The sequence below is a fragment of the Myodes glareolus genome, chromosome 6 (assembly GCF_982192425.1).
Source record: "Myodes glareolus chromosome 6, mMyoGla1.1, whole genome shotgun sequence".
In the NCBI taxonomy this organism is placed as follows: domain Eukaryota; kingdom Metazoa; phylum Chordata; class Mammalia; order Rodentia; family Cricetidae; genus Myodes; species Myodes glareolus.
The window spans coordinates 43848216-43876153 of record NC_142031.1 but is presented as its reverse complement, the minus strand read 5'-3'; the positions used below and the strand labels follow the sequence as shown (position 1 = coordinate 43876153).

Below are 27938 nucleotides of genomic sequence, written 5' to 3'. Positions count from 1 at the left end.
ATGCTGCTATGAATATAGTTGTGCACATGTCCTTGTGGTACAGTTGAGCATCCTTTGGATATATACCCAAAAGTGGCATTACAGGGTCTTGAGGAAGATTGTTTCCTAATTTTCTGAGAAATTGCCATACTGACATCCAAAGTAGTCTAGAAAACTATTACTATGCCCAAATAGTGTTTAAAAAGATTTATTTTCATTAAAGGGGGATATGCTACAGAGACGAATAATTTGCAATGGTATAGATCTTGGTTTATTGATAAAAATTTTAGTTCAATTTTGTTTTATGTATATTTTTGCTCTTGATTAATTTATTGTGCTATTTCGGGTGTTGCTGACTTACTTGGCTTAAGGTTTTCCTTCTAATACTTTCTGTATGGCTCGGTTAGTGGATATGTATTGTTTAAATGTTTTTGTCATGGAATATCTTCTTTTCTCCATCAATGGTGAAAGAAAGCTTTCCTGGGTATAGTAGTCTGGGCTTACGTCCACTGTCTCTTAGTATCTGCATCACATCTATCCAAGACCTGGTTTTTATGGTTTCAATAGAGAAGTCAGGTGTAATTCTGATAGGCTTACCTTTATATGTTACTTGACCTTTTTCCTTTGCAGCTCTTAATATTCTTTCTTTATTGTGTACATCTTGTGCTTTGATTATTATAAAATGAGGGAATTTTTTTTGATCCAATCTATTTGGTGTTCTGTAAGCTTCTTGTACCTTCATAGGAACATCCTTCTTTAGGTTGGAAAAGTTTTTTTCTATAATTTTGTTGAATATTTTTTCTGGGCCTTTGATCTGAAGTTTTTCTTCTTCTACCTTTATTATTCTTAGTTTTGGTCTTTCCATGGTGTCCCAGATTTCCTGGACTTTTTGTGTTAATAATTTGTTGGATTTGATATTTTCTTTGATTAATGAGTCTCTTTCCTCTATAGTATCTTCAGTGCCTGAGATTCTTTCTTCATCTCTTGTATTTTGTTGGTTATACTTGTCTCTGTAGTTCCTGTTCATTTACCCAGATTTTCCATATCCAGCCCTCCCTCAGTTTGTTTCTTTATTATGTCATAAGGTTATGCTTACAGTCAATTTCTACTACTTCTTCTGTGTTAGGATATTCAAGTCTTTTTGTTGCATGTTTGCTGGATTCTGGTGCTACCATGTTGCTTTTCAAGATAGGGAGGATTTTTTTTCATCGGCACCTGCCCATCTCTTCCTTCAAATGAGGCCAGCAGGGACTTGGTGCCTTTGTACAATCTTTTCTGTGTCTGTGTACTTTGGAGTTTTTCTTGGTCTGACCTCTCTTAGGTCCCTGCAGCACTGGAGCAGGCTCTCAGATCCCCTCTGCCCTGAAGTAGGGTGTGTTGGGGGATCCAAGGACCTCCCTGATGAAAAGGCTGGCTTGGAGTCAGGGTGGAATGGGGTAAAGAAAGCCAGAAACAGAGAACACACCTCCCATAATGGCCAAAAATAAGGAACTGGAGAGGACCTGGATTCCATCCCCTGGGACTGTCCCAGAGAGTGGCTTTTCAGGCTGACTGGCCCTGTGACCACTTACCTCTTCGGATACCCTCAGCATAAGAGCAGGGGCTCTTGCTGGGCTCTAAGGACCTCACAGACAAAAAGGTAGGCTTGGGGGCAGGGTGGGATGGTAAAAAGAAGTCATTTTCAAAGCCATCAGTTTAAACTCTTGAATTTTTATTTTAATGTTACATTTTTCCTCTCTTTATGAATTTCGTCTTTTAGTGAAGTTTCAAAGTAAGCCAAAGGCTCACATTCCCACAAATTTTCTAGAAATTAACACAATTATTATTTATTTACACTGATTTTTTATTTTTATAGCTTTCAAAGTTTATTTAACATAATTTTAGACTTGCAAAACACCCCACAAATATAATGCAAAAAGAGTTCATAGGATCAGAATTTTCTTTGTCCCAATCCTCATTTCACACATGCATGCATACACACACTTGTGCACTGATTTTTCCAATGGATATTTATTCTCTCCTAACTATCCCTATTCCATATAGTTTGATGATTTACCAGTTCTTTAAATTTTCTATTTTGGTTGAACCTTTTTTGTTTTCAAACACATGCAGATTTTCTCAGTTTCTTATGTAACTACTTACAAGAGGTAAACTGAATTGTAAATATCCATCCTTACTCCTGAGCAGTGTCAGCAATCCACAGTTCAAAACATCAGTATATTATCATGTATAAAACGTAATGAACATGGAATATTCAACTGTGTTTTATTTAGTTGCTTTATATTACATTATGCCATACAACAGTGCATTAATATAAGTTTCTGAACACATTTCGGCTTAGGCTTTAGGAAGATATAAGTGTCAAATGAACTTTTGATATAATATTTCTGATTGACATACTTTTACTTGCTCTCCCCTCAATGTAAGAAATGATATCACTGAATAGGGACAGAACGTATTTACAGGAATTTGCACATTTTCCACACATCTACATCTATATTTAAAACTTTCTTCTCAGTGTTTCCTTATTTCTTAGAAGCAAAACATGAAATAAATGTTTGTTTGTTTACACATAACTGTCTGACTGTACATGCACATTATTTTCTCTGATCATGCAGAGTGAGGAACATTACAGCCTTTGGTCCCTCACTTTTTTCCTCCAATTACCCTAGGATTTGCACTGAGTATCATTCTTGTAGTTTCTACTAGGCTCTGACTTGGTCTGTTACAGATCTCATCAGAAGAGGGCATGATATACATTTATTTGGCCAAGGACAGCACCATTCTGATAATGACATCATGAATTAGAGAAAGAGGACTCCAGGCTCTTGATCACTTAGCTTCACAAATGTCACGAGGTCCTTGACCACTTCTGTGAGACTTGTCAGAGCACATTTCGTTGGATCAGTCTATGAAATCTGTCAACGCTGAGTATTTGCAGTTTTCAGAGAGTGAGCAAAGCTCCTCCCAGATGCTCATTCCTTTTTATAAAATCTTGGCACATGAAGATCAGAAATCCAGGGTTCTCTTGAAAGCATCATAAGGCAGAGTATTGGATGCGTGATAGGCACTAAAATAATCAATTTCCATTTCTTTCATTTTCAGAAAGAAGGGGTTTTCAAGGTGGAAATTCTATAGAAATATCCCTAATTTACGTGAGTTAATGTCAAACACTGGCACACTGTTTTTCCCAGGGCTTTATGCTTTCATGACCATTTTATTAGACTTGGGTGAATGAGAAAAGCCTTAGTCGAACAGCTGTCAGGAAAAGGAGAAAGCCGTTCTGGGTCATTGGGTTTTCCGATGCACATGCCAGTAATCCTCAGCTAAACTTTATCATGGAAAATATTAATTCCACAAAGTGAAGACTAGAGATTACCGTGCAATGTAGATCACACTAAGCCTAGCTATGAGAAAGTTTCTGGAGTTACTCTGCAGAAGGAATGTACAACATTCTAGAGAAGAAAAAACACTGAGAGCTTTGCGACTTTACTAAATTAAATACTACAAATGTTTATAAGACAAGGACATCCTTGCCTACACTCTGCTATTTGCCTATTTACACCTCAGAAACCACAGATGGCTCAGACATGTTTTTAAGAGAATGAACTTAGAATACAAAAAGAAGTTTGTAGTCAGAGACAGACCAGACAACAAGAAGTGGTTGCAGATGTAAACTGTCTACTTGTTGTTAATCAGTGTAGTGAATGAGAAAGAAGGCAGACTTCAATTCGAACATGGCATTCTTTTCCTAGAGCTTTAGTTAAAAAGGAAAAGAAAACTTTTTCCTTTTTTTCTTTCTACTTTTCTTCTTTCCTTCCCTCCTTACTTCTTTCTTTCCTGACTATCCTCTTTTTCTACTTCTTTGTCATTATGATTTTCTTCTTTACATAGTGTATTGTATGAAGATGTGCTAGAATCTTGATCATCTAAATTCTATCTCTTTTCATCTTAACTCTGCCAAGGTATTGAATTGAAAAATTGTTCTCACCAAGTTTTCTGAATTACTGTCTGTTTCTCAAGGAAAGAATGTCCCAATCATCTTTAAGGACAGTTCAAGTGGCATCTCTGATAATATCCACTGGCTCCATTCAAAGCTGGGAGCTACTCATAATCTCCTGATTTGTAGTATATCCAACTTTGCTTCTGGAGTCTTTTTTATCTTCAGTGGCAGTAGTTCTGGGACCTGTTACTCTTTCATAATCAACAACACGGAGGTTGAAGATGCTGCTGATTCATATTAACAACCACAGAACAGTCCCTCATTCACACATTTCTACAAATCAGAACAAAGTGCCTTTCATATTCCCATGATCGTTCTGAACTTACTCTAAGAAAATTAATCTGCTCAAGAGTTGGACTAATATATGAAAAAATATATTCCAATCTTTCTTCAAGAAAAGTAAGTCTGAGTTTCACTCAAAAGCCCTATGCAGGCCCTCCCTTAAAATGACAAGAGAAAATGTATAGATGTCTAAAATGAAATAAGAAGACCTGAGAAACATGTTTGGTGCAGCACATAGAGAAGAGAGCCACTGTGCTATCAAGTACAGTGAAGAGGCAAGTAGTTTCTACTATGTAACCACCATAAAACAATTAAAATGCATTAGACTTTCTAAACCAGTGTAGATTTGGCACAGAATATTTTAAAATAGTCATAATATTAGCCATCTCTGATAGATTTACATTGTATCTCAAGGCAGAATATGTTGAAATATAAAGATAGAAAAGCACATATTAAACAATGTCCATACAAAATCTATGGCATGTTAATAACAGGCATGTGAAATATAACACAAAAATATTTTAAGACACCAAGAATGCTATTTTATAGCATGTGTGCATATGTAAATGGTCAATTTATTTATTTAATGCCTTTGATTTTTAATTTTTTCATTACATTTATCTATTCATTGAGGTGACACATTCCGTGGCCACAGGTTCTAAGACAAGTTGAGAGAGTTAATTCTTTTCTTCCACCATGTAGGTCCTGTGGATGGAATTCAGGTATTCAGACACAAGTTGGCAATTGAGCCAACTTTTGTACTTCTTGCCAGTACACAAATGAAAGGTTTTCAAATGATATTATAAATAAAATGTAACATTCATAAATAACAGAATCCTGATAGAGTTCTAACATATAGTGAACTGAAATTGAAATATTTACAGAAAAAAGGAGTTCCTTAAGAATTGAATGAAAATTCAGTGGACATTTTCAATAAAGTATAAAACAGGTCATTCAACATTTTTAAGTGGGGAGGAGTGATGTCCCTACAGCTAATTGTGATCACTGCTCTCTCAGAGGACGAGAGTTTGATTCCTAGCATCTATGTCGGCTTACTCACAACTGCCTCTAACTGTACTCCAGAAGATCTGTTGCCTTCTTTGCTCTTGTTAGTCACACTGATCACGGATAAAGTCACACAGACATGTGAAAAATACACATGTAAAATTAGAATTGTAATCAAGGATCTTGAGTTATAGTTCAGAGGTTAAAATGCTCTGATCTTGTCGTGACCTGAGTAGTTCAGGCACAGCACCCATATCTAGTGGCTGAAAACTTCTTGCTGCTCCAGGCCTTCTCTTCCTAACACATATGTGCTCATGTGAACACACAATATACATGCATTTGCATCCATATAAATTAAAAATACTAAAACTTAATCTTAAAAATTGAATTTATAAAGATATTAAGGGAATAGAGGGCTTAAACAATATAACAATTAAATTATTTCAAAAAGACATCTGAACATTCATCAAAAAGACAAAAGACATTCAATTCAAAGATACATGAAACAGTTTTCTTAATATATTAGTTCATAAAATAATATACAATAAATTTATAAAAGCCCCAAAAGATCATGTATGATAGAGCATGCTTGTATTTCAAGGTATATGAGAAGTTGATGCAGGCTGACCTCTTTTACAATGAATCTAATACCATACCCAGCAACATAGAAATTGTGCTTTATAAACAAAACACAACAAAAAACTTTAAATCATGCAAGTATTTTTCCTGATTACAATAAAATGAAATTTAGGTTGCAACAAGAGTGTAGATTTAAAATGATAATGAAACTAGGTACCACACAAAATTATTTGAATAGATAATGCAATCAATATTAAATTTATGATTTTTAAATAAATTTCATGTGCATATCATGGTTCTCTCTTGGATCACTAAGAAAACTTGGATAAAGGAATAAACAAGAGCTGGACTTTGAGGCTGCACCGGTCCCGATTTCTATGTCAAACATTTGATGAAAACTTTGTACAATCTACAAATTCTAGAGTACTTGCTCAAGCGACAAGAACCTCCTAACAACTGTATTGTTTTCATGTAGTTGGGAATGATTTCCAGAGTTTTTCAGTCTATCATGATCACATAAAAACATGAAATGTAACTTGTCCCTATTTGTCCCTATTCTCATTTCCAAGTTGATGCCTTTAATAAATGGCAATTTCTTTCTAGGTACCATTAAGCTAATTATGCTAAAATCTCATTATCATTCCCTGGATCATATTCACTTCAAGGTTTTGAGATGATGTACTATGCAGGAACAAGAAATTTTCAAAGGGCATATGGGAGTCTTAAGACTAAATTTAAAATAAAATTAAAAAGTGTGGAATTATATCCTCATTCACCATATATGCATTATATTTTAAATTTAATTTTAAATGTAGATATCTGTGAGAAATCTGCCAAGGATAGATTTTGGACACCACATAATTTGCTGAAGTGTTATGGAAGAATCCTTGTGTTTGATTATGGAAGGGTCCCAAATCTACTTTGATATGGGGAGAAGGCATGTTGTGAAAATGAAGCTCACAAATGCAGTATGTGGAGCTAAGATATTCTGATCCTAAAAATGCCAATGACAATTCAGAAAAGTCTGAGAGAGACATATTTGGCTTATGCTCCTGGTACACTGATCTTTATATCTTCTTGTTTGGGAAAAAAAGAAATTGTGGTCACAGTCAAGGATATATGATTTTTAAATTTATCTGCCACTGCAGAGTTCCTGAAAAAAAACTTTTTTTGGTTGGGTATCACCAAGAAATTCTTTTGTTTTGCAAAGAATATTGCCTTGGTGGTATTTCTTGGAGTATTTTCAATACTAATAATGGTGTATGATAAGCAATTTACATATTATAATAAGTTATTGCTTCCTCAAGGTAATTGGGTAGATGATACTACACACCCCTCAATGATTTTCTCCATGCATGAACTGCTTGAGTCTAATAGAACTTTGTAATGGAAATGATGTACTGATATTACCCAACTGATATACAACATCACAGGGACATCACAGTACATTCTTGACTGGTCTGGAAATCAAAATAATTTTAGTGATTTTTATGCATTGTCTACAGCAGAATCATGGGACCAAAGACTGGCCACTACAATTTGCTATTTGGTTATTTCAGGGCTAAGCTAGCCAGACAGCTGGGATGAACAAGTGAGCCTCCTTACAATTGGCGCCAACGTGATGGACTAAATCCACTTAAAAACCTGAGAGAGCTTAATTTTAAGCACAAAAATACAGTTTAACACAGCTTTTTGCTGTTTGCTGGCTCCTTTAGGAAAATTTTCCTAATTCAGCAACAGCAGAAAAAAAAAAGCTGTGCTGTTTTAAAATGCTGGCTTTCTGGGAAAAGTTGCCAGTGCAACTTCTGACTCTTTCAGACAGAAGGTCCAGTTACAAATCATTTGAGTTGGGTTTATTAGCAGAGTTCTGCGGCTTGCTTGATGGCAATGTGGACTTGCTGTGTGCCTAAAAGTGGGGTGGTGCGCATGATTCAGAGGCAAGAGCAGCTCCGCCATCCTGTACTGGGAAGAGCAAGCAGACACTTACATATTACCTAAGCAATGATGCAGCTTAAGTTTTTAAAAAGCGCTTAACTTTTTAAAAAAGTGCTCTTGGACAGTAAAAAATTACAGATACACAGTAGGACAGATTCAGACATAAAAGACCTATAAATGGGTAACAATGTTGCATAAATGTACATAGGCTTGGGAGAGAGAGAAAAAGAGTATAAAGAGTCATAAAATAAAGTTAATGATTTTAAAATAAAAGAATAAAGTCTTTAATGAAACAGTACAGTATAGTCATAGATTAAAAGGAGTTAAAAATATAAGCCATGTAAAAATAAAAAATTCATAGAGTGCCTGGATTATTTACATTATTGTGTTTTCTTTAATTATTTTTGACTGTGAAGGAGCTAAGTGCAGAGAGACATTTCACTATATGGGCTGCTAAGCTAAACCAGCATGTATATTATAAAGGTATCTTGACTTCAGAATTTGGGTCTAAGAACAAGTTGCTTGGGAAAAGAGGTTCTTCTTTTGTTTTCACAAAAGTTAAAAATCTGTGGATTGCATCCAGGCAAACATGGCTTCATGAACCAAGGCCTCCTAAAAGGTTGCCTTAACACCATCAAAAAATTACTTCACTCAACTGCTGAGATGAACCTAGCAGACAGGATACACCATGAAAGTCCTGATTAACAGGGCCCCAAACAGCAGGAAGCAGTATGGACAAATTTACACTCATTTTCTCAAATATTATTTATAAATGTTCTTTTACATTACATTTAAAGGAAGATACGATATAGATATGAATAATTTCCTTTGGTATAGATCTTGGTTTATTGATACAAATTTAAGGTCAAATTTGTTATATGTATATTTCTGCTTTTGATTAAGGTATTTTGATTGTGTAGTTAATTTAAAAATGTAATGTATAATTAATAAATATAGGTTAATAGATAATCATCTATAATCGTCAAGCTTGTAGTCTTTTTAGTTAGATTTTCTAGATGTATAGAGATATATTTCAGTTAGATAGGTATTCTTCAAATCTTTCAGAGACTTTCAAAATATGGCATTTAAATGTTTTAAAAATTTATGACTTTTCATGACAGTGAGACAAATCTGCTCCTGGCAGCACCAATCTACTTCAACAGGAAGATGGGCATCAAAGAGGCTCCTTATGGAGTTGATTAGCCATTTAAACAAGAAATTGCTCTTGCCTGGACTGCCTCATGGTATGCTATAAAAACTGGACATGCAAAACACACAGAAAAATGACTGCAAAACTTGCTTAAAGGTGAGACAATTCTTTGGGATTCCAGCTTCATTAAAGACTCTGTGAGACATTCTGCAGGGTACAGAAGAATGGGACTAAACTGCCTTTAAAATCTCCTGCTTCATGAAAAAGCCTGCTGAATACTATGGGCCTGAAAGCCAAAGATGAATGCCCCAACGGCATAGAAGAACTTTGGGTGACTGTCCAGGCAGTGAGATGTCTCTGCCAGTTCTAGAATTTTTAAAGTTGCTTGCAATAACCTTCCTGTTTACTTAGGTAATATTATATCCTTCTGGATTCTTTGATGGAGTTAAAAAATTCATAGTTATAGTTTTCCTTAGTTATGATAATATATTAGTTATGATAATATATATCTATTAATTCTTTCTTTTAAAGTTAAAGCCTTCCTTTGTTTAAACAGAAAAGGGGAAATGGTTTAGGAGGCCCTTCTGTCTAAGTGTTACTTTCATTGGTTAATAAAGAACTTCTTCAAGCCTATGTCAGGGAAGAACAGAACTAGGCAGGGAAAGTTATATTGTATGCTGGGAATAAGAGGGGGTGGAGTCAGAGAGCCGCCATGGAGCTGCCAGAGACAGATGCTGGGAATTTTACCTGGTAAGTCACTGCCACATGGCAATACACAAATTAACAGAAATGTGTTAAATTAAGATATAAAAATTAGCCAATAAGAAACTAGAGCTAATGGGCCAAGAAGTGAATTAATACAGTTTCTATGTGGTTATTTTGGGGCAAATATAGCTGGACGGCCAGGATAAACAAGTGGGCCCTCTCCTTGCAACTAAAGTTCTAAACAAAAATGTTAAAGTAAAAGGGCCATGAAATTTTTTTCTAACACTTCTTGTAAAATTAGTATCTAAATAGCTCATATCCTTCTCACTTTGGTGTTCTGGCTATCAACTAAACATTCCAACAGTAGGAATCCTCTCAGGTTTTTTTTTTTTTTCCCAAATGAATGGCATTATAATGTGATCTCATATCCTTCATCAAATTAAACTTTTCTCCACATATTCCACACATATACAGATGAACATCCATATGTTGTCCCAGTTGTTCATTATCTGGGAATTTCTGAAAGCAAAACTGACATATAGTCTCACCAGCAGTTAAATGGGAAATCAAATGCAGTACATGGTCATATTTTCAGAAGGTTCCTTGATCACAAATGAAATAGACATACCTGGCCATTCCCTTGTGCATGTCATTGTGCAGATGCAACTGCCACTCTCTTAAAAACTGCTTTCCACATGTCTGACAAACAAACTGCTTTTTTTTAGTAGGAAGAGTTTAATATTCCCTCAAATGACAACACCGATTAAATCCGTTTCCACACATATTTTAGAAATATTTCATCTGGGATCTCTTTTATTTTCTTTCTTGATGGCACTCTTAAATATATCCTGGCCTAGGCAACTAGACATTTGCTCGACCACTAAGTTTTCAGTTTCAAAACACTGGCCACAACTGAGCCACCGAAAAGGACAAGCAGAATGTTTAAATAACTGCTTTTCCTGGATACTACTTATTTGGTATCTTCTTGCCAGCATTTCCTAGCCCATTAGTCGTCAGATCCTGAGGTTCTCCACATCTCTGAGTGTTCCTGAAGCTGTCTGCCCTTGTCAAGTATTTGTCCACATTCGCCACATACACAGATGTTTTCAATGTGTTTGGCTAAATAATGAGATGACAGGTCCTCCTCAGTTATTGAGAGTCCATACAACTCACAAGAGGCATTGTCAGCATCCTCTTTTCCTGGACTGCTATTAGTGGGGAGAGGGTCTCACACCTTCTAAGTCACTTCTTTCATCCACAGTTATGGACATCCAAGGCTTTAGGGTTTGCCTACCACTGTTTTTTAAGCCCGACATCTTCCTCAACATAGCATTGACAAAATGGCTCTTCAGGTTCATCTTCTAACTCATCATTGTCTGTGGATTCATTGCAGTCTTTGTCAGCATCTTTAATGTTGTTCATCTCATCTGTAGGAATATTTTCAGGCTCCACCTTGATAATAATTCTTTTTGTCTAGGTGCTCAACTTTTGTCTTCACCAGCTGCCATTCCAGACTCCACTGTGCCTTTTCTGCTTCCAGTGGTCAAAGCTGAATCATCAGGTGCCTGGCTGGCGTCTTCTCTGTATTTGTTTTTGCAAAAAATGTTTTGGAAGAATCCTTTTTACCAAGTTCCACTTTGATGTTACTATCTTTGCCATCTCTAATATCTACTATTCGGTGGTAAGCTCTCGCAGTACTTTGGTATGAATGTCTATTAGTGCAGGTCAACACATGCTCAGCTAGTAACTTTTCACAGCTGAAGCCAAATCCACAAATATCGCATTATGATAAAACTGTGCCCACTTTTTTTTGGAGTAGATTATTTAGACATAGAACTTTATTTACACACATCAAATATTGGCTCAGCAAATTACCTTCATGTACAGCTCAGGAAAATTATTTAACTGTAGAGATTCTTAGTCGGGCTCTCTATTATGTGGTATATGCACCATCGAACTGGGCTCTGCACACCACTTGCTGGCCTCAGTGCCATTCCTAGCCATGATGTCTTCATACATCCTCACTCCAAAGATCATCTTGCTGTTCTGTTTGCTTGAAGCAGAAGACGAACACTTTGATCTAGAACAATCTGTGTCCCGTACGTCTTCCAAGCAGTCAGGAACATGGTTCAGCTGAAGGTAGTTCATTGCCACTTTGAACTGCTCAAAACTGGAATGAGCAGTCATAATCTTTCCTAAGCGCAGGAACTACAAAATGAGACCAAAACACTGAGCGCTTATTTTCGTGTTGCTGCGATTCAGCTGTGCAGTACTGTGCTGATGGTTCATGTAGACATTCTAAAGTAGGAGCTACAGGCAACCACGACCGCTTTGTGTGCCTGGAAATAAATGTCATTGATAGCAATGCAGCAGTCGCAGAGAAAACCCCATTCTCTCTGTTGTTGAGCTGCTGAAGGTAAAGCTGCTGTGGCTGGGCTTCGCCATCTTCTAGTAATCAGACCTGCTCCTGACAGCATCCAGAGTTGGAAAACTGTCTTGTCAAGCCCTGCGATCACGTGGACGGGAGGCTCAGGTGGATAGGCAGCCAGGAGCAGCCCCTGAGTTTAGAACCATGCCTGCATGCTCCAGCCACAAGGACTACTAATTGCCATCCAAATGGTTCACTACCTCTCCCAGAACTTCTACTTGTAAAAGCCCAACACTGAAGGCGAAAAGCACTTTCTCTTCGAGACTCGGGAGGTGAAAGAACAAAAAATCTCGTCCACAGAAAAATCCCTAAACTCCAGAGATGTACCACTTTTGAACCGTGCTGAGGAGAGGAGGTGGGAAAGAGCGAAGCAGAAATAGGCGCGGCCCAGCAGCCTCCTCCCACTAGCACGCCCAAGTTCTTGGCCTCCGGTTCCCGGAAGCTCGCCTCCCACCGACCGCCCAGCAGCAGCAGGAAGTTACCTAAGCGTGCTCCTGGCCTGTTAACCAACCTCGGCCTTCCGCCTCTACCTCCTCTCCCCCTCCCCAAAATAAAGGGACAGATAAGTAATTTGGGAAATCGTCTGGAGAGGGGATTCGTCCTGGATACTGGGAGGCTACAGGTTGCGCAGTCCACGCCAGGCCTTCGGCTCTGCCCGGGTTAAAGTTGCGCAAATCTCCCCGACGACTGGCATTTATCTACTCACCCGGGCAGTGGGGCGAGCGGCGGGCAGGCGGAGGCTAGGGGCTGGGCTGTGGGGAGACACTCCGGCTGTGCCTGGGACAGCGCTGCAACAAAGGACTTCCGGTGCAGCACAACCGCTCCTGCCGCAAGGCATTGAGCCGGCCCGCATACACACACTGCCACTCTGAGTCTGCCCATCAGTTCACGGCTGCATCCGCCAGCCTTCCCCTCCCTCTCGCCTGCCCAACCACTCCGCGGCTGGTGGCTAGGGGCACCCGCGGTCGCCTGTTGATTGCAACAAGTTTCTGAGGAGGCCGAGGAGGCTGGCCCTGCCTGCAATGGCGCGGGCGTCCGGGCGGCGGCTGGAGCAGCACTCTCGACCCTCTACCTGGCTCGCCTTGGCCCTCCTCACTTGGACGCCATTGGAATCCTTCTGACTCCCGTGGGCTGGATGCTGCTAGCTCCGTTTCCAGACATCGGACCCCTGCCCCTCAGGGCCCCGCCCCCACGCTCCACCCTGGACATTCTGTGGGCGCTGACACCCTTGTCCCCTCGGCTTGTAGCTCTCGTGCTCACGGTCGCCCTTTCCCCGCTCCCTTCCACCCCTCCTCGCCGGAGCTTTTGGCCCGTGGCCTGAGTCACTTCCCCTGTCACGCCCTGCCAGGCCCACGTCCTGGCTCCCGCCTTGCAAGGCCACCTGCCCTGTGCCCTCACCAAGACATCTTGTTTGAGATCTGGTTCCTGCTTTTCTTTCTTGATTTTCTTAAGTACACGTGACAACCAGGAAAAAAGCACCTTTAGTTCATCTAACTTCAGCATGAAACCACAGAACAAATATCCCCCTTTTGTGTCCTTAAATCTCTCCTGGATATCCTTCTACAAGTGTGACAAGGAATTACTCTATCCACAAAGTACAGTAGGCTGTGCAAAATCGGTTAGACACCTAGAGTCCAGGAGTTAAGGAAGAAGGAGAAGTGCCTACAGGAAGATAGTAGCATCTGCTATTGGATCCAATGGCAAGTGCTATTGAAATGCATATCTCTGCTGATCTAGAAAAGGTCTTTGCCTAGTTTCTAAAGCAGGGTCAGGTAACATTGTGCTGTGTCTTTAAGAACAGGCTAACCCTATGGGAGGTGCACTTGTCACTCAGGTATCACTAGCCAATCAGGCCCTCCAGGTAACTTGCCAGTCAGAAGTGGTGGCGGGGCCCTTCCTGGTTCCGGCTTGTCAGTGAAGTGAAAGTGGAGCCAGTCGCTGTGCTGTTCAACTAAAACTCCTCCAGGGAACTGCATGGAGCTCTTGGGAAAGCAAGGAAACCGAGACGTGGTGAGTGAGGGGCTGCTGTCCCTGGACTGGGAGGAGCAGGAGGTGAGATGCGGGAAACAGTGTGGTGGTCCTCTCCAGTTCTGCCTGGGAAACTGCAGCCAGATTCCCCATCCTTTCCAGTTCAATGCTGTGCCTGCAACTCCCTGAATAGGGCAGGCGTCTGAATAACTTTGCACTGTGGGCTGAATCTGCTTAGAGCATTGGGAGCAGGGAGCTGTGTGGAGAAACCTCTTTCTAGGCAACATCAGAATGCTTTTGGTGCGTCCATAGAAAGCAGGTTGCTAAACTCCTGGAGGTCTAGTTTCTCTAGTATCTTCTAGAAGTTTAGCACTATGCATTTTACCTTTATGTGTGAGATCCACTTACTGTTTATTTTGTGGAGGTTGTAAGAGCATCCATATATTGGGTAGCCCTCCACTTCCATGCCGTGATGTAGAAGATCGAATTGGTAATATAAAGAATTTACCAATGCTTAGAAAATATTAAGTCTGAAAAAGTAGAATTTAGCACAGGTAGGACTGGCTCTAAAATACACAAAATTATACGTGTATGCTTGTTGGGCCTCATGAGGCCTGGGCTCGAGGCCCAGTGTAATTTCCTGAGCCTAACTTGAGTTGGCCTGAGGCCTAGTGTAACTTCCTGAGCCTAGCTAGAGTATGAAGACCTGTCTCTGCCCAGCTACCGTTAACGTGGCATAGTATTGGCCCTCGTTTCTTACTCCTCCTTGACCAATCACAGGCTTTTCCACTCCTATCACAACCCATATAAGTCCCTGCTTTATCCAAGTAAAGGAGTTTCTGCTTTGACAGACTCCCAACTCAGTGGGTGTGTTTCGCCTCGTTGCCCAGGTGGGGAGGATGGCTGAGTTTTGACAATCATCCCTTTCAGCCTCACAGAGAGTCTGGCAGGTCCCACTCTGCTCCAGCTCTTTCTGCAGGAGAACCCTGCAGATTGGTGACCAGGGTAAGGAAGCTCTATCCTGTCAGGAGCTCTTTCTGCCAGAGAACAGGGCATGTGCTGACCAGGCCTGTTAGAGATTAGGATACTAAATGTTGAATAAACAGGATTTTTCAGACATTTGGCTCCAAACCTTTACATAGAAGCCTTCCCTGGTTTACAACCAGGCAGTAGGTCCATCTGAATACCAAAAAATAGGCCTATAACGAGCTGCTCAAGGGGGGCATAACAGGGTCACAACCAACCTTAAGGCCATTCAAGTTTCATTTTCTTTTTGAGAAAAGCATAGTGCCTGAAGGGCAATGTGACAGCAGGTGACAGCTTTATGAAAAATAGAACACCGTTGTGTTAAGGACTGGCCTGATCAGCTAAGGCTCTCCAGTAGGGAGGAGGGACATTTTTAGAAGAGAGAATAACAGCCTGGTGCCTAGGCTTTGGAGGCTTTCCTCCGGTCTGATGTTTTGACATTTGAACTTATCCTTTGGTAATCACCTTGAGTCAGGGCCTTTGTGGAAGGGTTGCTATAGATCCTGAGAACCCCTCAGAGCTATGGTTGTCAACCCCAAGGCCTTTTGGTTTTAGTAATGATCACTTAAGACCTCATGTTCCCCTTGTGTAGCATTGTTTGATTAGCCTCCACTTGAATTTGTACTAAGTGTGAGAGTTTCTGCTGACTGCATTGAAGTCTTTCATTTCCTTCCATTTCCCCCAGGAAGTTGGATACAAGATTCTATTCTTAAGAAACTTACTTGGCATGGAACTTAGCATGTGCAAGAAATCCTCACCTTAGCTTTTTTTTTCTTTCCTTTTTTAAAATTTTTTGTTTTGTTTTGTTTTGTTTTGTTTTTTTTCTGTAGTTTTTGAAGACAGTATTTCTATGTGGCTTTGGAGCCTGTGCTGGAACTAGCTCTTATATACCAGACTGGCCTCAGATTTACAGAAATCTGCCTGCCTATGCCTCCCAAGTGCTGGGATTAAAGGCACGCACCACCACAGCCTGGATTTTCTTTCTTTCTTCCTTTCTTTCTTTTTTTCTTTCTATCTATCTTTCTTTCTTTCTTTTTTTTTTTTTTTGGTTTTGTTTTTTTGAGACAGGGTTTTTCTGTGGCTTTGGATCCTGTCCTGGAACTAGCTGTTATAGGCCAGGCTGGCATCAAACTCACAGAGATCTGCCTGGTATTAAAGGCATGCACCACCACTGCCCAGCTTGCTTGCTTGCTTGCTTGCTTGCTTCCTTCCTTCCTTCCTTTATTTCTTTCTTTCTTCCTTTCTTTCTAAGACAGGGTTTCTCTGTAACATGGGAACATGTCCTGGAACTAGCTCTTGTGGACCATACTGGCTTCAAACTCACAGAGATCTGCCTGCTTTTGCTTACAGATTGCTGGGATTAAAGGCCTGTGCCACCACTGCTCAGTTGCTTTTATCTTCTCTACCTTCTACTTGTCCTTTCTTCCTCATCCCCTGTGACCTTCACCACAGGATCCTGCCACTGTTTCATGCCACGGGTGTACTTAAGAAAGTGTTCTGGGAATATCTTTGCTGTCTAACCCTCCCGTCTGCATGAGTGGCTAGACTTACAAATTGCCTATCTCTTTTGAACTTTTCAAAGTCTAACATGGAGCATAAACCCGAAAGACACACGTAAGGATGACAGCACATGTGGAATGTAATCTGTCTAAGTTGACACCTCTTTGAATATTAGGCAGAGATGGATGTGTACCATCATTAGAGAGATTTTTCTTTGTTAATCCCCTTTGTGTGAAGTGATTTCTCAAAGGGAAGGCATATTAATTCTACAATTGTTGTATTCCATCCTGTTGGAAAACTGTGTTTGAGACAAGCTCTCTTAGGTTGACTTGGGTGGCCTTGGTTACAGTCTGTTGTACTCCAGAGAATGGCTGTGTTGTCCTCTGTATTATACCTTCAATATTCTTAAAACGCATGACTGTACCATCTCAGTTTTAAAATAGTATGTTTGAGTCATTTAGTCAACTATCCAGTGCAGTCACAGGAAAAGAATCCACATATGGAAAATTGCTTCTGTCTTCTGACCAAAATAGGGGAAAGAATTTATTCTGTACATTGCAGGGGAAACAGGGTAGGCAACCAGCTCCTGAAGTCACCATTATGATAAAGGACTTGACTGTGGTCAAGGGAGTGATTTTATAGTTTCCCAGCATGTTTTAATTCATGTCATGTGAATGAACACAGATCAGTGTGGGTGTACAGTTTGGGAAGGTTATCCTCAGCCAGTGAATATTGAAAGTGTAATTAAGCAGAGATCCTATGCAGATATTTTCAGTCCTGCTTGATACAGTTATGTGAGCTCAGAGGTTTGAGAAACAGTCTGTTGATTTTAACTCTGTGTGTCAGGTTACAGATCTCAGCAGACAACTTGTATGTATGGGGAAAATCAGTCTGTCTCTTATTAATGACATTCCTTCTACTAGGGAAAGGCCTTCTGTTTTTCAAAGTCAGTATACCTAAGTTTTTTAATCTTAAAAATATTATATTTTTAGCATTTTAAAAATCACTTATTGTTATCAATTTAAATATTTTCTTTAAGTGGATTCCTGCCTTTATCTCTGTTTCTCTTCTCCAATGTTTCTAGGTTATTAATAGCTTCAATCCTTTTGTCTCAATTGATGTTGATTATTGATTTCTGTGTAAAGCAATATCTTATATAGTTTAGGTTTGCCTCATGTTTTGTAATTGAGAATTGCTTTGAACACCTAACCTTGCCTCTTCTGCCCAGTTCTGGGAAGACAGTTCTGCAAACTCCTCCCAGACTGGGCCTTCACTTGGCAATGAGAAGCAAAAGTTTAAAGCTTCACAATTTGAGTGTAGGTAATGGAACTCAGGTCATCCCCAAAAAGGAATATGTGCTGCTTCCAAAACTACCATGACCCTTCATACTTTTCTATTTCATAACCTCCTTTTCTTTAAAAAGAGTTAACTGTGACCTGTGTTTGTCAGCAGGATTTTCCAGGTATGAGGCAGTGGGTTGGCTAAACTAAACATTGCATATGTAATCATATGTGCACACAAAGAACCATGTGGTTAAGATGAGGATCAGGATGTGCTGACAAGAGTAGAAGATAAGGTCCTCTCTATTGCACTGGAAGGACAGAGGTAAAAGGACTGTGTTGCCTGAGTCATTCGATCTTGGGTCACCCAGTAGGGGAGCTGCTATCATTCTGAGGCACATCTGGGAGTCTTTAACCAGTGAGGAACTTTAGAGAGTCTGCGCAATCAGGATTACTGGTGATGTGTAATTTTCAGGTTCTTTCTGGGGTTCCCCTCTGCTTTTGCTATGGTGAGTTGTAAGGAAGACAACAAGCTGTGCCTTGGTGAGTTTGGCGTGTTCAGAGCAGGTCTGCTGTGCTGTCATTTCTGCTGGGAATTGGATGGACCATGAGCCAGACTGATTATGTGGTGACTTGGACATTGGCCCTTGTCCTCTGAGCCTCCCTATGTATGGATTTCCTGGAAAGTGGGAAATTCTGTAACCCAGGAATGGGAGGATATGATGCTTCTAGTAACTCTGTCTCTTGTGCACACGTGAGCATGCTTTTTGTGTGCAGGGAGAAGACAGATTGGAAATCTGAAGGTCTGGTTTCTAGAAGTTCTGAATATCGCATTCCACTCTTAGGTTTCTCATAAATGATAGAAGTGGTTTAGAAACTGTTAGAAAGATGGTGATGGGATCATCTTTCAGCAATACATGACTAGATTACTGTTAACTTTCTCTTTCTACAAGCCACAGTGGTGTGATTCAGTGAAGTTTAGTTCCAGAGGACAAAAGGAGTTTCTGATCTGCAGAGGTTTTTCAGGTGTATACGGTGTTGGGCTGGTAGATAGGTCAGAACTCAAATCTTGTGCCATAATCCTTGTGGCAAGAAATAGATTTTAAATTATTCTGCTATGTTGTTTTGGAATTGGGCTTTATTGGGGGGGGACTGCATTTTCTTTAAACCACAAGGAGGTATATGGGGCTGCAGAATTTTAGCAAGAGATCACCTTCATTTGCAGAGAGAGCTCTAGAGCATGCTGTTTTTATTTTTGGAAGAAATGTTAGTAGATGGACAGAGAAAAAATATTAAAGGTCACTTTGAGCTAATTTTGTGAAAGTTGTGAAGTCTGTATTTGTTTAATTTCCATACTGATAGGATTAAAGATAGATTGGTAACATTGGTCAAAATCACACTTTTCCTTCCTAAGTTTTCTTTGGTCTTCAGATTAAAAGTTGACAATATTTTCATGCCTTTGTTCTTGACTTTTTCTCTACATTCCCTTTATTCTTTCATAAATCTTGTATATATTTTTAATTGTTGTATCTATGTGGTAAATGTAGAAGTCAAATTATATTAATCTGTGTACTGCTTTCTCATAATTCCATTGAGCATTCCGAGTGTTTCCACTGTGAATGTAGCTTTGCACTGTGAATGTAGCTTTGTAATCAACTTCCCTGTTATAAACTGTTGTGTATTGACATTTTATTGAATTAATTTTATGGTGCAAATTTAAAATACACAACACCTTAATTTTACTGTTTCATGTTCCCAAGGATCATTTATTCACATCTTTATTTATTTAGGCTGTCTTGTTCTTGTTGTTGTTATTCCCTGAAAGACTTTTGGTTTATTGGACAGAAGGTATTATGAGTCTTGGTATGTGACTTAGCACATATTCCTTTTTGGGGATGACCTGAGTTCCATTACCTACACTCAAATTGTGAAGCTTGGAACTTTTATTATTCAAGATCCAGGGGATCTGAAATCCCTTTTTGTATGTCACTCATATACATACATACATACTTACATGTCTAAACATGTGAAAAATAACATTAAACGTGTTTTTGAAAGTGTTTGTGACTTATAAAGCAAATAGAATAAAACAAGTTGCCTTTGGTCTACACTGCTTCTTTAAAAATCTTGCATTTTGTTTTAAACAGTTTTCCTTTTCTCAGTTTGATGCAGACTTACAGGGCTGTCATTCATCATAGGAAACAAAATAGTGTCAAATGATGATCCTAACAGACATGCTTTTCTTTATCATAAGAGCCCAAGATCCTTTAGTAGTTAAAACTATTTTCTACAAAGTTAAAACTTGAGAAGGCTTCAAGTGAATCTCTCCAGTTTTGGTGGAACAGCCCTGCTTGCCCAACCCATTTTCTTAAATTGATAAAAGAGAGAATTGGAGTGTATAGGATGAGTGCTGTTAAGTGATTCCTTGGAGTTTGATTTTGATTAGAATCTTTTAGTTCTTGTTTAAGGGACCTCAAAATATGTTTGTATGTTAGTATTAATTAAACAAAATATATTAGTGTTTTGTTTTATTAGTGATACCATCTCTGTTGTTGATTTTATTAATTGTTGTCTAATTATATTGTTCATTTTCTGGAATATGATGGTCTTTCACCAATTTTGTATTCAGGAAATTTCTTATGAGTTCCTTGAATTTTTATTGGTTTGGGAAGTTTCTGTGTAGAGATAGTTTTCTCTTTATGGTCTTAGATACTTGCCTCTTCCCATTACCTGTCATATCTGTGCTTTATAGCTGCTGCTATCTTCATGTTTGTGTTTTTGCTGCTAAAGTGATTGATATGAGTAGTAGATTGGCTTTGGATCTTTAAAACCTTCTAGTATATTATTATCATTTTTTTCTAATTAACCTCAGCTTTCAACATGACAATGCCTAGATTCATCTGAACGTACACCAACTGAGAGGGTGCCTCGATCAGAATATGTGGTTGACTGAATAATGGGAGTGTTGAGAGTAATGATAGACACCGATGGTCAAGGTTATAGGATGGTAATGAGCTATAGGCTCGACAGGAAACCATGGAGTTGTGCTGGTCTGTCTTGAGAGTAGTGTGTCAAAGGTTTTTCTGGTGAGTGTCCATGCCTCCTGGGCAGAATATGCCTTCCAGTTCCTGAAACACTGATGCATTCCCTCAGGTAGTGAAACATTCAGGCTAATTTGTTTTTCTGTATATGATTGCTTAGTAGTGAAGGAATTGTAGAAGTTTAATAGGACAACTGATGTTAAACATTAATTTTCTGTACCCTGTATGGCTTGCAAGCTTCATTTTATCTTGACAACTAAACTATATTTATCTTAAAAATTGTCATTATCTTCTGTTTCTGATTAAGAATAAAAAAATCTAATTACTCTCCATAAAATAGTCATAGCATCCTCTTACTGTAGTGACTCCAGTCCAAGCCTGATATTACTCCAGGCTCTATCAGTTGATTGGTAAGTGAGCACAGATGCTTAGAAGACTTCATGAAAAATTTAGTGAGAGGTCATTTGTGTAATAGATTGGCCCAAATTCCTTCTTATTCTCTCCATATCCCAAGAAAGTGTGTAAGACAGTATTAAAAAGTAACTCTGTTTTTTTTCGACAAAATATTTCTTCTATTGGATGGTTATTGCTGATAGATGATACATTTGCATCAACAGGGAAAAGGAAACAAGGAGAAAGAAATGAAAAATGTAGTTGAACGTTTCTCTCCCACTCACCAATCTCTGAGTAACCACTCAGAAGCTTATATTAATTATAAATATTTGGCCAATGTCTCAGACTTTTGTGGACTACTTCTTTCCTGTGGTTCCCAGCTTATTACCTTACGTCTTGCTTCTCTGGTAGCTCTTAGGGCCTTCATTAATCTGCCATCTTTCTCTCTGGATATCAGTTTGTTTTTTCCACCTAGCTATATTCTGCTCTGCCATACACCAAAGAGCTTTATTCATTAATCATAAAAAGCATATAATCACACTATATAGAAGAACACCCCACATCAAATAAGTCTGCATTTTGTTGAGAAAAAATAACACTAGGTAGTTTCAAATGGCAATATAATGCTAAAAAAGATGCAGGGATTGTTAAGGATTTTAGCTCCATTAAAAGGAAGAATCCTGCTCACATTTGAAGCCTATGAAGGTGCCCTATCCCTCTAAGTCCTTATTTCATGAAAGAATACAAAAGTAACTACTTGTCCCAGGAGCAACATCATACATAAACTGCACAAAATCTGGTCTAGCTCGGTAGCATCCATTATATTTTGGCTGGATAACATATGTTGTACTGATTATGGAAACAGAAAAGATGTGAAATGTAAAGGTTATGGATTCTTCTTCTGTGGTCAGTACATCACTTTTGTACCTGTCTGTGTTTGGCAAAGTCAGGATCCCGGTGAAGAGATTGTGAGAGTTCATTGCATGAAGCAATAGAGATGAAGCTGGGTTGCATTTGAGACCATGGGATATTGAGATACCCAAGCAATTAGACATCTGTCATGGAGAGCTGAATATGGGGAGTAGAACTTGCAAGCGAGTAAAATATATGAGAACTTACAGGATGTTGTGTGATATGTTGGTCATATTTTGGCTATAAAGCTTGCTTGGAGTCAGAGAGTAGAAATAGCTATTAACTGACAAAAATTACATAGAAGTTTACAGTACTTTGGAAAGATAAGCGACATAAAGTAGCAAGGTGGGGTTGTTAGAGGATAGTGACCTTTTGTGGATGGAGGAATGGAAGAGGTTTGAGTCACCAGTGACTGCTCTGCTGCTTCTCTAATCTTTCAGATTCTTTCCCCTGATATCTGATTCCCTATATTTTCTTGATAAAGATACATTAGCTAACACTTCGTCTGGCACCCTGAAAGACATGATTAATAAGCAGAAAGCAGTAATATTAAGATCCCCAGAGATTGATTCCACTGTAGATTATTTACTTGAAATATTTCAAATGCTAATGAAATGGAAAGGACAGCCGTGGGAAAAGATAAAAGTTATACCCTTTCAATTTTATTTAGACCAAAGGGGAAATCTTGTGAAATATTGTTTGAAGATGTGTTACATTCAGTGATGCTGTGGAGTATTCGTATAATGATACAAGAATGTGTTGCATTCTTTTAAGTTGCATTTATTTAACTCTGTGAAGCTGTGTAACTTGGCCTGCGAAAAACATCAGATTGGTGTAATAAAGATCTGGATGGCCAATAGCTAAGCAGGAGAAGGATATGTGACGCTTCCGGGAAGAGGGAATAACTAAAAGGTGAAAGAGAGAAGAAGTAAGGAGGAAAGAAGAAGATCGGAGGAATTCAGGGACACAGCTGCACAGCCATCCAGGAAGGAAGAAGTAAAGAAAAGTATTTATATTAGAGAAAGATGAAAGACCAGAGGTGAAATGTAGATGAGATAATTTAAGAAAAGCTGTATGGAATGAAACCAAGTTCAGCCTGGGTGTTCATAGGTAAGAATAATTCCCTATTTGATTTATTTGGGAGCTGGGTGGTGAAACTCCAAAAGAGCAAAGAAGAAAACAAAACCAACTTCAGAATGGAGCATCCTTTGGCCATGTGCTCCAGAATAGTTTAGTAGAATTCTGGGGGTAACTCTATTCTCAGTTTTCTGAGGAACTGCCATTTTGATTTCCATAGTAGCTGTAAATGTTTGTAAGTTATTTCCCATAAAAGAGCCAGAGTGTTGTAGTTGAAGTATTGATCAGCTCATACCAGTCTAAAATTTAAGAACTTTTCAGTGACTTAAAATTTTTAGGCCTGCTCATATCCAAATACCCAAGTTGGAAGGCTCATAATCCCCTGCTACTCCAGATCCAGGGAATTTGACATCCTCTTCTCTTATATGTCGCTTGTATATACATAGATGACATCCTCTCTCAGACAGATAAAATATACCAAATGTGTATATAGAATTGTTTACGTGTATACCATAAATCATGTACTGTTCTTTTAAAAGTCTGCTCTCTTTCATTAGGTTTGAAAAAGTTTTCATTTCCTCACTCTGCCACAGACTTGCAGGCAATCATCTGTCACAGGAAATCAAATGATGCCTAAGTGACCTTAACAAATGTCATTTTCTTTATTATAAGTGAATGGCATTCTTTTGATGATCAAAACTATTTTGGTAAATCATCAGAAATCTTTCAGTGACTCTCCAGTTTTAGTGGAACAGCTTTCCTTGTCCATTCCATTTTCTGTTATTAGCAAAAGTCACAACTGGAGTTCACAGAATAGTCATGATTAGTGATTTCTTATGGTTTAATTTTTATTAGTATCTTGTTGTTCTTGTCTAAGTGACCATATGTTTGTAGGCCTGTCTTTTTTTTATCGTTTTGCCAGTGATGTTATCTATGTTGCTGAGTTTTTAATTATCATTTAATTTTATTGATACTTATTAAGCTCTACATTTTTCTCTGCTATCCTCCCTGCCTCTCCCCACTCCCCTTCAATCCTCTCCCAAGGTCCCCATGCTCCCAAATTACTCAGGAGATACTGTCTTTTTCTACTTTCTACTTCCCATGTAGATTATATATATGTAAGTCTCTCTTAGTGCCCACATTGTTGTCTACGTTCTCTGGGATTGTGTTTTGTAGGCTGGATTTCTTTGCTTTAGTTTTTAAAAACCAAATATAAGTGAGTACATATGATAATTATCTTTTTATGTCTGGGTTACCTCACTCAAAATAATGTTTTCTACCTCCATCCATTTTCCTGCAAAATTCAAGCTGTCGTTATTTTTTTCTGCTGTGTAGTACTCCATCGTGTAAATGTACCACATTTTTCTTATCCATTCTTCGATCGAGGGGCATTTAGGTTCTTTCCAGATTTTAGCTATGACAATCAAAGCTTCTATGAACATAGTTGAGCACATGTCCCTGTGGCATGATTGAGCATCCTTTCGATATATACCCAAAAGTGGTATTACTGGGTCTTGAGGAAGGTTGTTTCCTAATTTTCTGAGAAATTGTCACACTGACATCCAAAGGAGACTTTAGATGACTGTTTCTATTTCTTCAGCAGTTATAGGTTTGTTTAATTTGCTTATATGCCTTTGGTTCAATTTTGGTAAGTGATATTTATCCAGAAAGTTGTCCCTTTCCTTTAAGTTTTCCAATTTTGTGGAATGCAGGTTTTCGAAACATGACCTGATGATCCTCTGTATTTTCTCCATGTCTGTTGTTATGTCCCCCTTTTCATTTCTGATTTTGTTAATTTGGATACTCTCTCTCTGCCTTTTGGTTAGTTTGGATAAAGGTTTGTCTATTTTGTTGATTATTTCAAAGAACCAACTCTTTATCTCTTGATTGTATTGTTTTCTTTGTTTCTACTTTGTTGATTTCAGCTCTCAATTTGATTATTTTCTCCTGTCTAGTTCTCTTAGGTGAGTTTGCTTCTTTTTGTTCTAAAGTTTTCAAATGTTCTGATAATTCACTAGTGTGGGATTTTTCCAGCTTCTTTATGTAGGCATTTAGTGCTATGAGCTTTCCTCTTAACACTGCTTTCATTGTGTCCCATAAATTTGGGTATATTGTGTGGTCATTTTCATTGAATTTTAGGAAGTCTTTAATTTCCCCCTTTATTTCTTCCTTGAACCATTGATGATTCAGGTGAGCATTGTTTAATTTCCATGTATTTGTGGATTTTCTGGATGTAGTATTGCTGTTGACTTCTAGTTTTAAAGCATGATGATCTGATAAGGTACATTGGGTTATTCCATTTTTTTTTGTATTTGTTGAGGTTTGTTTTGTTACCAAGTATATGTTCAATTTTTAGAAGGTTCCATGAGGTGCTGAGAAGAAGGTATATTCTTTTCTGTTTGGATGGAATATTCTATAGATGTCTGTTAAGTCCACTTGAGTCATTGTGTCTGTTAGTTCTCTTATTTCTCTGTTCATTTTTTGTCTGATTGACCTGTCCAGTGGTGAGAGGGGAGTGTTGAAGTCTCCGACTATTAGTGTGTGGGGTTTAATATATGATTTAAGCTTTAGAAGTGTTTCTTTGATATATGAGGGTGCCCTTGTATTTGGGGCATATATTCAGTATTGAAATTTCCTCTTGATGGATTTTTCTTGTGACTAATATGAAATGTCATTTTTTGTCTCTTTTGACAGATTTTAGCTTGAAGTCTATTTAGTTAGATATGAATATAACTACACCTGCTTGTTTCATAGGTCCATTTGATATTTTTTCCCAACCTTTTACTCTGAGATGATGTCTGTCTTTGAGCTTGAGATGCGTTTCTTGTATGCAGAAGAGGGACGGATTCTGTTTTTGTATCTAATCTGAATGCCTGTGCCTTTTTATAGGTGAGTTGAGTCCATGTACATTAAGGGATATTAATGACCAGTGCTCGCTATCTCCTGTTAATTTAGTTTTTACCGTTGGTGATGTTAATTTGTGCATTTTTTCTTCTTCGGGATTTGCTGAAATGAAAATTTAATGAAATCATCAATTGTCTGTGTTTTTGTTGGTGTAGCCATCTTCCTTGGGTTGGAGTTTTCATTCTAGTATTTTGTGTAGGACTGGGTTTGTGGCTAGGTATTCGTGAAATTTAGATTTGTCATGGAATATCTTGTTTTGTCCTTCTATGGTGATTTTCAGTTTTGCTGGGTATAGTAGCCTGGGCCGGCACCTTTGTTCTCTTAATGTCTGCATAATGCTTGACCATTACCTTCTGTCTTTCATTGTCTCCACTGACAAGTCAGGTGTAATTGTAATAGGTCTACCTTTATATGTTACTTGGCCTTTTTCCTTTGCAGCTCTTAATATTCTTTCTTTACTCTGTATGTTTATTGTTTTGATTATTATGTGGTGAGAGGACTTTTTTTGGATCCAGTCTATTTGGTGTTTTGTAAGCTTCTTGTATCTTCATAGGCATAACTTTCTTTAGGTAGGGAATGTTTTTTTTCTATTATTTTGTTAAATAAATTTTCTGTGCCTTTGAGTGGAACTTCTCTTTCTTCTATACCTATTATTCTCTTGAGGTTATTTTTTAGATCATTTTCTTCTGGTTCATTCATATTTGGTTGTTCAGGTCTTGCTTTTGTAGGATCTTTAGGTTTTACTGGTATTGTATTGATCTTTGTGGTGTAGCATATGATCTTACCTTTTCTACTAATCTTGTCCTCTAATAGGTGTGTTTGGGGCTGTCTTGAGATTATATTGAATAATCTTCTGTCTGAGATTATATTGAATAATCCTCTAAATGCCAGTGAATCCAGAGCTCAGATGGTTGTTCCTCGTGCTACAGTTAGTGTCACAGTTCTAGTTATCCTGTTGGTTATTCCTGTTCCCAGAGGTAGCTCAGTGCTTCTGTGCTTTCGTCTACTCCCTTGGGTTTTGCTGTCTCAGGCCTACTTTGGCCTAGACTGCTGGCTTTGAACTGTTTCTGTAAATCTTGGTCTGGATTTCCTCCTGAGGAAGTCCTGGCTTTGAGTTGGACTTGTTGAGGTAGAGATAGCTGACTCTGGATCTGGTCGCTGGCTTAGTCCTGATCTGCCTGTGTCCCAGGACTGGGTTTGCTCCTGGCTTCTGCTCCTGGTGAAGTTTGTTCTCTCTGTGTCTTAGGTAACTGGTTCAGTCCCACTCCAGTTCCCATGTAGATTGCAGACTCTGAGTCAAGTCGTTGGCTCAATCCTGGTCTGCCAGTGTCCAAGGACTGGGTTGACTCCAAGGGCTGGATTTGCTCCTGGCTTCTGCTCCCAGGAGTCCATGATTTAATTTTAATTAGTATCTAGTTATTCTTGTTTAAGTGACCATATGTTTGTAGGTCTGTCTTTGTGTATTGTTTTGCGAGTGGTGTTATCTATGTGGCTGATTATCATTATCATTTAATGTAGGTATAAGTCACAAACAATCCAACACCAGTTTGGAATTATGATTAATAGAATGGTTATTTATTCAAAGGGGAAAAAAACTTACAGATTACCATCCCAGACAACAGCCCCTCTGCGCCATCAGGAAAGGAGTCTAGGAGCCGGAAGCAGAGCCGGAAGCCAGAGAGAGAGTGGAGGACAGCCGCTGCTTTTTTAAAGAGAGACCATGCCCCAATGGGCTGGTAACTCAGCGGCTATTGGCTGAAGGAGCAGAAGG

General features: G+C 38.7%; 1 protein-coding gene and 1 pseudogene across 3 annotated transcripts in view; one reads left to right on the top strand and one right to left on the bottom strand.

Annotated features, from left to right (window-relative positions):
• Positions 1-1669: 1669 nt before the first annotated feature.
• LOC148121768 (zinc finger and BTB domain-containing protein 1 pseudogene) lies at positions 1670-12491 on the bottom strand (annotated as a pseudogene).
• Positions 12492-13188: 697 nt separating this feature from the next.
• Positions 13189-27938, top strand: part of LOC146894222 (uncharacterized) — a 41121-nt gene continuing 26371 nt past the window's right edge. The window contains exon 1 of one of the 3 annotated variants that reach the window (XM_087907164.1): positions 13189-14076. Coding sequence is in view for 2 of the 3 variants with exons in the window: in XM_085690718.2 (XP_085546844.2) it covers positions 14041-14118 (78 nt within the window). In the remaining variant the exon portion in view is untranslated. Of the gene's footprint in view, positions 14119-27938 lie in introns of all 3 variants that reach the window. The other 2 variants (XM_085690718.2, XM_087907163.1) reach the window with 2 other exon arrangements.